The following is a 10,863-nucleotide window of genomic DNA, read 5'->3' as shown; positions in this document are numbered from 1 at the left end:
AAAATTTCCATGGGATCTTAACTCTTTTAAGTCCTTCACGGCTTTACTTGCGGGGGCCGTTACTTTGTCCTTCCCTACCTTCATTTGCTCCCTCTAGCAGCGTGTCAACCGGGCCTACCCCTCAAAACCAAGCCATCGCCTTCGCCTTCAAGCCTGGACAATGGACCAGGGGGGAGGTCTGAACTCGGATTCACACACACGTTTCTCTTGCTTCCCCTGAAGGGTTTGCATTGCCCACATCTTCTTGGTGGTTGTAGTCTTCATCTTTGAGTTGGCCCTGCATCCACGCAAAAATAATATATGTGACTTGGTATTTGTCAAATTGGGTCTTAGAAAAAAAGATTGCCTAGCTTGCAAAAATCGTGTGCATCGAAGCTTAACAAACCCTTCCAATTTGCAGGTTGAGAAAATAGATCTGACCTTATCAAGGTCTTGCATTTACCAGAGTCATCGGAAGGGTGGGAAACTAATTTTTGCTAATTTTAATTGACCTAAATTACTATGTGGACTTTGATTTATTGCATTGATGGCGAACTGGAGCAGCTCCTGAGGGGTTTGGATGGCGTATCCATAATCCATGCAGGAACGGTACTAGTTGGAAGCATTGGATCATAGTTAGAAAAACTTACAACCTATATGGAATCACTTTTGTTTTCTATTTTCTATTTTTAAATGTAGAATTAGAGAAACTGAGATGAAACAATATATTTCGCACTATTATTTTTATTTTTTTTAAAGTTATTTTCATTATTTAAGGAAAAGTAATTTTTTTTATATTCAATATTTTTCAAAATGAGAAATTCGTATTTTCTACTACTATCCTATTACCTCTGCCACTATTCTAGTCGCCATCCCCAATGTTATTGCCCCTACTATAGTCGTTGCCTCTACTGCCACCACCCTTACCACTATTGCTGTCGTCATCACACCATCTTCATCACCACTGTTATGTCGTCAACTTTCCCTCTACCATCATTGCTATTGCTACTGCAGCACCCCAATCACTATTGCCATCTTCATCATATAGTCAGCAACCCTATTACCACCATCGTCTTTATCACACAATTGTCTCCATCATCGTTGTTTTCGCTACATTACCGACGTCCCCACCATCATTGCCACATCACCACTATCATTACTATTTTCATCATACCCTTACAACCTCTACCACCAATACCGCCAGTATCTCTACTATCTCTATCGTTATTACCATCACCTTTGCCAACATTTACCATATTTATACTTTATAAATAATTAACTACACCAAAATATTTATATTGTTTAAAATTTATAAAAATAAAATGAAAGTGATGCACTGTAGTTTTTTTTTTCTTGTTGTTTCAAGTAGGTGGGTGCCAATTAGTTTAGTTAGTCGATTCACAACTTCCTAGCTATAAATAGTTTACTTAATGCATTCCATTTTATCCTATGAATGTCCATGCTAAGCAACTTTGTATAGGAGATGGACCTGAAGAGGGATTTTATTTTTGATAAATTGGATAAATGAAACCAAAAAAATATAAATAGATTCATAGGAATAGGCAAAGATTAGATTTAACAACATCATGAAGATGTGTAGTAAAATCCCATAATGCTAAACTTGTATAGTTGGCCACAAAAGATGTCATACAGTTAGTTACACTGTTAGCTTCTCTATAAATTTGAGAAACCTTAAAAGAGAACAATTAATGCAACTATCACAAGCAATCTGGGAGCAGGGAATGAAGTATAATTTCTATAGACAATGGATCTAAAAACCATTCAATAATTATCCAAGAGTTTTCCTCCAAAAAAATATTGGTTGTTCTTAATATTTGAATAGCAAAAAATGAGCCTTGTCATACTGAATGCGGTTCCGGCCATTCGAACAGTTGTGTCATAGATCCAAAAACTACCTACAGCCACTAAAACACCACTAGCACTTTTAATGATCATGTCTGCTCCACAGAAATCACCTCTCTCATATACACTACTATCAAAGTTGATCTCGAAAAATAGAAGGATGGTGGCTCCTAAGTAAAGTAATATACTTACGAGAAAACTGCCTAAAAAGAGTCATAGATTGCTCGTACCATCAAAGGACCTCTTGAAGGAGTTTTATGGAGAAATTCATGAACTTGTATAGAGGCGTTTAGCAAAATCAACCAAGCACTCCATCTCAAACCTTGAATTATACGTTTATTCCATACCAACCATATATAATGAGTAATATATCAAATAAGGATTGCTTCATAATATCTTAAATTAGAAGATGATGTTTCTCTAATACTCCGAAGAAACCTGTCCAATGATAAAAGAAGTGAATCCTGAATTGAGGTCATTCTCCATACTTGTGCTGCCATCCTATATTAGAGTATAATATGTTGAAAAGACTTCTCCACATCAGAGCATAAATCATAATATCCTGGTATGTAAAATCCATGATGAAGCAAAGTTTTTTTTACACGGTAAATAATATCAGACAATTTTCCACATAAATAAAGAGATTATTGGACGAATCCGTAACATCCAAACCCAAACAATGCTGTGATTTTGTTTAGATAAGAAAAATTTATAGGAATCAAGTACCTTGCTAGTCAAACTGGGGGATGGACCCCAACGTAAAGAAAACAAAGAAATAAAAAAAAGGGGCTTTAGTCGTATTAGGAAGGTTGGACAAAAACTAATATAACTCTGTTGGATTTGACCTGATTTGAGAGAAGCTTCGACTCAGTTTCATGCGTATACTTTTTTTGTTTACGAGAGAATCCACTGCTAGTTGTCATTCTTTCTTGACGGTCCAGCAATTCACGAACAAAAGATTGAGAGTGAATGGAGGAGCTTTGACGTCCTGGCTCCTCCCGCGACGCCGACGGCCACCGTTGACTTCGAGTCTCCGACCCAACGTTAGACCGACGGAATCCATGCCCCCTCCCCTCTTTAAATCCTTCCTCTCTTCTCCTCCTCTTATCGCTCCTCGCCTTCTAAGCTTCTTTCATGGCTGCTTCTTCACCGTCTCTCTGCCCTCTTCTTCTCTTCGTGGCCGTTGCGTTGGCGGTTTCCGGCACCGTCGGTGGCGCCACCCTGGGGCTGGAGGTCCACCACCGCTTCTCCGACCGCGTGCGGCAGTGGGCGGAGGCCCACGGTGGGCTCCCCGGCGGCTGGTGGCCCGAGAAGGGCTCCGTCGAGTACTACGCCACCCTCACCCACCACGACCGCGCCCTCCGCGGCCGGGCCCTCTCTGACGGCGGCGACCCCGACGAAGTTCTCTTCTTCGCCGACGGCAACGCCACTTACCGACTCAGCTCCCTGGGATTGTACGGACTCTCATTTAATCTCTGGCTAATTCGTTAGGGTTTAGGGTTTCAAAGGTTTGGACTTTGGATTGTTTTGGGGGTTAATGTGATGGGGATTTATTTGGGAACAGCTTGCATTACGCGTTTGTGGCGTTGGGGACGCCGAACGTGACGTTCCTGGTGGCGCTGGACACGGGGAGCGATCTATTTTGGGTGCCCTGTAATTGCATTAGCTGCGCTCCCACGTCTTCACCTGACTACGGGCTAACCGTAGGTTTGCTAGACCCTCTCCTTTTCAAGTTCCGGCTTTTATCTGATTTGAAGAACCTATGAGTTCTCGTTGATTAATATATTCGTTGAATCAGGTGCAAGTTCTTGTTTTGATTGTTGGATTTATTTATTGTGGCTAAGTTAGTGATTTCGTCTCTGGGATCTGGCTGAATAAGATTATTTATTTGATCATAGGTTCTCCATGGTTTGGATAGGGTTCAAATTTTGTGGTTTACTGTTTTTGAAAAATATTGGGTCAAGTAATTTGTTTTTTTTATTTTTAATGCTAGATAGGTTTAGTACCATTGTTGGTCCATATCAGGATGCATTACGTTGTAATTTGTTAACAATTGTACTGGAGGTAACAACAAAGGAAGAACAAGGAAGAGATATATTTTAATAGATAAATGAAACTGTGAAAATTTAGAAGGATTATAATGAGTATGATTTAGGAGAATGTAAACTGCCATTTTTTTTAATGATATGAAATTGCACTCAGAACTGGTTTCTGGTTCATGCCTGTATGCAATATGTCATCTGCTTCTTAAGTACCTCAGTTTTCCTGTTTAATAGGTTTAGTTTTTCTCTTCTGCTGCAAATGTTCCAGGAAGCAAAGCCTACATGCTAGTTTTTTAGTTTTCTTTTTTTCCAAGGAGATACGAATGAGAGGAATGAAGTATGGAGACCTGAAAACCCCAACGAATGAGTCCCAGAAAGCAGAAATTGACCAAGCCCCACCTTCTCTTTGCTCCTAGCTTCAATCTGATGTTGCCATAAAAAAATTGGATATACATTTACCATCAGGCATGTGTAATCATCATCTCTAGCAGTGAAGGCTCACAGCTTACGATCTCTTTGAATGAGACTAGACTTGTAGACCATTTTACCTCCTAACATTTTGAAGATACTCTAGGACATCAATTTCCAAGTTTATCTTGCATGGTGTGACTAGTTGTCCAGCACGTCTTCCTCATGACATAACGTGATGCATATGGTGGGTACGGTACCATTCTTTGGAAAGAATATCTATGGTTGTAATAGTTATGGGCTTATTGCTCGTATTGCTATTGTTAAGCGGAACCTTTTCTTCTTGTTCTTTTGATTTTTTGATCTTTTTGTACACCATGTCTTCACATTATCTGTCTGTCTGAATGTTTTGTATTCTTTTGTACCCTTTTAATGTGGACATTTGTCTGTGGCCTCCTATTGTTTACTTGTGCATTTATTCTGTTATGAGACAAGTAAGTTTTGTTAATCTGGGCATGAATTATACATGGCAACAGAATATCGAGTTCGACATCTACAGTCCAACTAAGTCGTCGACGAGCCAAAAGGTTCCTTGCAACAGCAGTTTTTGTGAGCTGAAAAGCTCATGCTCAGCAGCAACTAGCAGTTGCCCTTATGCAGTTCAGTATGTATCTGATAACACGTCATCTGTCGGAGTCTTAGTTGAGGATATTTTGTACTTCAAAACGGCGGAGACTATTCCAAAAGTTGTTAAAGCACCAATTGTTTTTGGGTATGTTTATTTTCTTATTACCCACATGCCATTTCAAGGTCTACTAGGATTAAGATTTAGCAATCTTGTCCATCTTATGTGATCCTGTTGCGAATTGAATTATGCAGCTGTGGACGGATTCAGACTGGTGCATTTCTGGATGGTGCAGCTCCTAATGGTCTGTTTGGGCTTGGTTTGGACAACGTATCTGTTCCTAGTGTTTTAGCAAGTAAAGGATACACTTCAGATTCCTTCTCCATGTGCTTTGGAAGTGAGGGTATTGGGAGAATCTATTTTGGAGATAAAGGTAGCTCAGACCAGGAAGAAACTCCATTAGATGTTAATAACAGGAAGTAAGATTTGTTTCTTTTTTGCGGACTGCTGGTTGTGGGTTTGGAAAAAATGGTTTTTAATATTTCTTTTATTTTCTTTGATAATCATGTTCATTTACTTTTACTTTCTCAACACTGTTATCCAGCCCAGTATACAATATCAGCTTAACTGGAATGGAAGTGGGGAATAGTTCAGTAGATGTGAAGTTTAGTGCTATTGTTGACTCTGGTACCTCCTTCACATATTTGGCTGATCCAGTTTACACGAAGGTTGCTGAAAGTGTGAGTAATTTGCTAGATGAAGAAATGGAACAGCTTCAGATCCTTAAAATGTGTATAGCATCTTATAGTTGTTTTTCTTCTACAGTTTGATACACAGGTACAAGATAATAAGCACAAATCGGATCCTGATATCCCATTTGAGTATTGCTATGAATGGAGGTCAATGTCATCATAATTTATTACCAGCTCATTCTCTTGTTTTAATCTTTTATACTTCATCTAATACATTTATTGATGCTTGCTGCAGTTCCAAACAAAATTCAACTGTGCTACCTAAAATAAATCTAACAACAAAAGGTGGAAGCCCGTTTCCTATAAATGATCCGATAGTTATCGTGTCCAATAAGGTAAAAGATGCAACGCTATATCTTTACAAGCTTGGCTAGCTATTACTAATTTTGTTCATTTTATGATGTGCAGAAAAGCAAATTGGTATATTGCCTGGCTATCATTAAGTCTCACAAACTGAACATTATTGGGCGTAAGTTTTCATGCTCCATTTTTATTAATGCATTACAACAAGCATTGCCTTAAAACCACAAATCCTTATTTTTTCTGCTGTTTGCTGGCAAAACTGACATAACAGGCTCCTTACTATTTATAGAGATGTGTTTTGTTGGACATTTTGGCTCGTCATCTGGGCCATGGAGACAAATGCAATTCTTATATCAAACCTTGTAACTCCCCCCCCCCCCCTCCTCTTTAGACCATTCAGACTAGAAAAATTTTGGAGGGTTGTGTCCTAGTTACATGAGCTCAAGATATGGCCAATAGGAAGGTCTTCTACAATTGTTCTTTTGAGTTTTCAGTTTCATGATAGGTCCAGCCAAGATTTGACAAAAATAGTTAAAAGGGGTGACATTAAGTTGGTGATGGTTCATAGAGAGTTACTCTTCTTTGGAGTCTTCTTGACTCAGGGTTGTGTTCAATAATTAAGCACAAAATGGGAAAAAACATGGATGGTCATATGGTCTCTTTCTATTTTGTATTGCACTAATTGTCGCTTGTATATGGAATCTGACATGAGTTCATGTGCTCCACCGGTCTTTATTATGCAGAAAATTTCATGACTGGACTCCGCATTGTCTTTGACCGTGAGAGACTGATCTTAGGTTGGAAGGAGTTTGATTGTAAGTATAAACTGACAAGTTATATAATGCATCTGACATAGCAAGTTTGAATAACACATGACTTTATATTACTCAGGTTTTGATGTTGAGGATTCCAGCACTCTCCCTGTTAACAAAAACCAATCTGCAATCCCTCCCTCGCCTGCTTTTGGACCAAGCAGTTACACCCCAGACGCCACAAAGGAGCGGGGAAACACTACTCAGGTCACAGTGCTGACACCTTCCAGCAGCCATTCTTCACATTTGAACTCCATGAAGAGTATCTTCTCGACATTGATTGTGCTCTCTCTGGCCATTCTCTGATTACTGTCACCCCAGGCTGCTTTCAGCTCCATAACACGTTTTATCGGTCATATACTACAGCATACATATGTTTAGTTTTCAATTAGGCTCAAATCCACACCATATTGTAGTCAAAGATATTTTTCATTTCATGTAATTCTTTTTTTCTCATTTTCTTTTTTATTATTTTTTGTGCATTTTATTTCACACACTGGATGTAGATATTGCATTATTATATGTGGAAAAAGGCTAGAAAATGTTTGTGTATAATAAGTTTATAAACAGATAAAAATATTCATAACAGAGTTGCATCTTTTTTGAACTTTCATAGTTCCAGAATTCTTTACTCTTCAAAGAGGGATGTCATTAGCTGGTAACTTGTTTGCTAGAGTATATGAGTGCTGCATCTCACTCAAGGGCTTTTTTTTTTCCAAATTCCCTGTTCCCCATGGTTTGCCATGAGCATGCCGACCCATACTGGATGTATCGACCCGTACCGGTGATGAATTGGTATTTAGTATATCATCTCGTACTTAGTGTCGGCAGCAAGAACCAAACCGTAGCATGGTACCAGTTGGGTGCTGGTAAATGTATCGAAACCTGTAACTTAGACTTTGCTATTGGCTCATGCAATTCAGTTGCGTATCAGAAAAGGTTCTAGCTTAATATTGTGACAACTACTTTCAATGTATCTCTTGGTACTTCAGATTTGCTATTGTTGCATAGCTCAAGTTGGCATTCAGCACTCCTTCAGCATGCTAACCTGATGTCTGCCAGCTTCCACAATGGTTGAAATCAAATGTAATATTGTGACTTGTCAATGACAAAACTGATATGATGAAGGAACACATTTATATAACGTTGGAATCCTGTGAATGGCTATGCAGAATTAGAAGAAGGCATTTGCAGTGCATGTGAATTATTCAAAAGGAAGGAGTGTTTAGCTATGGTTTTGATCTCATCAATTAATAATACTGTTTGAGATTTGTATTGTAACAAATGAAATTTTTATCTGTGTGAATTATAAATTAAACTCTTATTTGAGGGTGTCTGACATAGCAGAGACCAGAGAGGAGTTAATTTGTTTATCTTGGTTATTTTGTTTGGTTTGGGCCAAATGCTCAATCTGAGGTTGCTTCAGTTACAGGATTTAGGGCCTTCCTTGACATTAAGTTGGCAAAGTCAGCTAGCGATTTTTATCACAAGTTCGGGACAGGTTCATGTGAGGCTAACCAGAGCCAACCTTTTTTGCACTCTTTTTTGTCTAAGCTCATTACATAAGGACTGGAGATTAATTGTAGTTAGTCATAAGGACCTGTCGTTAATTTCTCAGGAACAAATTAATTTGACCCGCCCATTCGCCCGACTGGTCCCGGCGACAAAACTGCCCCGTGTATACCTCCACAAAAAGTAAGTAGCATACGAAATTGAGATATGAAATGCAGTAAGGACGGGAAGATAATTCTTTCCAAGTTCTGGTTAAGCTACTTCCCACAAGTAGAGATGGGCATCGGGCCATGCTGGGCCTGGCCCGGCCCGGCCCAGGCCCACCGGGCCATAGACCAAACGGGCCGTGCCAGGCACGGCCCACTTAACCTAATGGCACGGCCCACTTAACCTAAAGGCTAAGCCCGGCATGGGCCGTGCCAGGCACGGCCCGTCTGTCCAAAAAAAAATTAGCCCTTATGGGTGGCCCATAACGGCTATTTTTTTGGCCCATAACGGCTATTTGTGGCTTTTTACCCATTTTGCCTCTCCCAACAGCCATAAAACGGCGAATTTGAAAGGTATTTTGGAAAAAAATTGGAATCCTATAAATATCCCTTTCCTCCCTCATTCTCACCACGAATCGTGCCAGCCCAGGTCCTTATGGGCCGTGCCGGGCTTGGCCCGCGGGCCAGAAATTCTTAACCCAGCCCGGTCCCCTTTTATGAGCCGTGCCTAGCACGGCCCGTTACTGTAGCAGGCGTGCCGGACCATAGGCGGCCCGACCCAATGCCCATCTGTACCCACAAGCCACCTGACGGCTGCTCCAAATGCAGCATGAGAAAAAAAAAATATGTTGCATAAATACTTGACACTGACAAATATACTTAAGTAGGACATGTAGTGAACCCTTTCCACTGCACCAATGGAACTAGTCGCGATGGAACTACTTTAAAAGTGCATTTGCCTCTCGATCATATGTGATTTGAATACTAAGAATGAGTAGGAATTAGATTTCGGGGATTAAGGTATTTCCTGTTTACTCCTGTAATTGGAATAGAAATAGAACTTCTTCCAACCAAATAACTAGAAGGAGAGTCGCTAGTTCTCATTTTTATTCAAAAGTTCTACTTTCTTCAACTAAATATACCCTGAAACGGTTATAGTGGGCTCAAAACCTTCAACCTATCAATTGAGAACCTCGAGCACTACCTTGGTTGTGAGTCGGGAGAAATCAAATAGGAGGTGGACTCCGGCCAAGAATGGCAAAAGGGCAAAAAAGTACAAAAATTCGTTGGAGTTTCTCTCTCTTTTTTTTTCTTTTTTTCTTTTTTTGCTAAGGCGGGTGGATCATACCTGACGGGTATGGATACACCCAATAAAATCAAAAAACAAAATACATCGGAGTGCCAGGAGCAACTTTCCATCTCCAACCCATAAGGTATTACTGGAGTGACTTACTACATAACTAGCCACCCAGTCCGCAGCCTCATTAGCTTCACAGAAAACATACTTGGTCTGGAAGGTCCCTCTGTCCCTCACCATTGCCCAGATATCTCGAAGCAAAGGGCGGACACTATCATTACCCCTTGGCCCCTCCGGATCCAACTAATGACCATGGCCGAGTCCCCCTTCAGGACAATAGAGCTGGCCCGTAAAACATACCAGGCATGACGAAGCCCCGCCTAAGCAGCCCTCAACTCCGCATCTGGAGCTGATATGTCGAAGAGTTGGCTGTCCCCTGCAGCCACGCCCCGGGCAGACGGGTTCCGAATAATAAAACCTGTGCTGCCCCGCGTACCTCTGTTCTAGAGAGACCCATCGAAGTTGACCTTGAGGAAACTCAAGGGTGGGGGATTCCAGGTGAAAAACTTCGTACGAGATGCTACCGAAGCAAAATGGGAACTCCGGATGTCCCGAACTGTCAAGGTCCCTTCAACGGGTATGATATGACTGAGCTCCGCTGCCTGCATATGGGCATTTTTCACCACAAATCTCGACGACATACTACGCTCGCCAAAGATACGAGCGTTCCTAGCTAGCCAAATCTGGTAGGACGCGCAAATCGCTCGGGCCGCCTCCTGGCGAAGCAGTGGGGACTTCGAGCATCGGCGCATGGCCCATAAAAACTGGTCCCTCCAGCCCCGAACCTCCAGCGGAATCCCTGCCAGTTGCTAAGTCGCCTTAGCCCATGTGCAACGAAACAAGGTATGGTCCACCATCTCGTCCCCCCCACAATCCCTACATACCAGAGGGATTCTCAATCCTCATCTGCTAAGAACTGCCCTTGTCGGAAGACAGCCCCAGACCACTTTCCAGAGAAATAGAGCTACCCTCAGGTGGAGTCCCAAGAGCCAGATCCAGGTGCAGTCAGGCCTAGGCTCATACTGCCGTCGGAGAATGCGGGAGAGGTCGCCTACCCTGATGCTGGTTCTGGTAGAGGTGCTCCAAACCCGCATGTCAGGACCTGCACACCTAGATAACGGGAGGGATCAGACCCTCTCTACGAGATGCTTCCCGAAAAGCTGAACCAACCTAGTCTCGTCCCATGCAGCCTCCTCAGGGACAAGAAGATCACAGACTCGCAG

The 10,863-nt window shown here is 41.5% G+C and overlaps 1 protein-coding gene across 1 annotated transcript; it reads left to right on the top strand.

Moving 5' to 3' along the window:
• Window positions 1-2,718: 2,718 nt before the first annotated feature.
• On the top strand, window positions 2,719-7,392 carry LOC103718909 (aspartyl protease family protein 1). The gene is made up of 10 exons (XM_008807919.4): window positions 2,719-3,296; window positions 3,407-3,545; window positions 4,829-5,064; window positions 5,172-5,396; window positions 5,522-5,657; window positions 5,743-5,816; window positions 5,905-6,004; window positions 6,078-6,138; window positions 6,716-6,787; window positions 6,864-7,392. Exons 1-10 carry the CDS (start codon window positions 2,977-2,979, stop codon window positions 7,088-7,090), a joined length of 1,590 nt encoding a protein of 529 aa, XP_008806141.1. The 5' UTR covers window positions 2,719-2,976; the 3' UTR covers window positions 7,091-7,392.
• Window positions 7,393-10,863: the final 3,471 nt, after the last annotated feature.

This window comes from Phoenix dactylifera, unplaced genomic scaffold (genome assembly GCF_009389715.1).
Source record: "Phoenix dactylifera cultivar Barhee BC4 unplaced genomic scaffold, palm_55x_up_171113_PBpolish2nd_filt_p 000254F, whole genome shotgun sequence".
Lineage (NCBI taxonomy): Eukaryota > Viridiplantae > Streptophyta > Magnoliopsida > Arecales > Arecaceae > Phoenix > Phoenix dactylifera.
The sequence above is the reverse complement of the archived record's forward strand: the minus strand, read 5'-3'. Positions and strand labels throughout refer to the sequence as shown.

Coding starts and splice junctions, on each gene's coding strand:
- LOC103718909 (XM_008807919.4), top strand. CDS start 2,977: ATGGCTGCTTCTTCACCGTCTCTCTGCCCTCTTCTTCTCTTCGTGGCC. Junction 3,546..4,828: donor CACCTGACTACGGGCTAACC/GTAGGTTTGCTA, acceptor ACATGGCAACAG/AATATCGAGTTCGACATCTA. Junction 5,658..5,742: donor ACACGAAGGTTGCTGAAAGT/GTGAGTAATTTG, acceptor TTTCTTCTACAG/TTTGATACACAGGTACAAGA.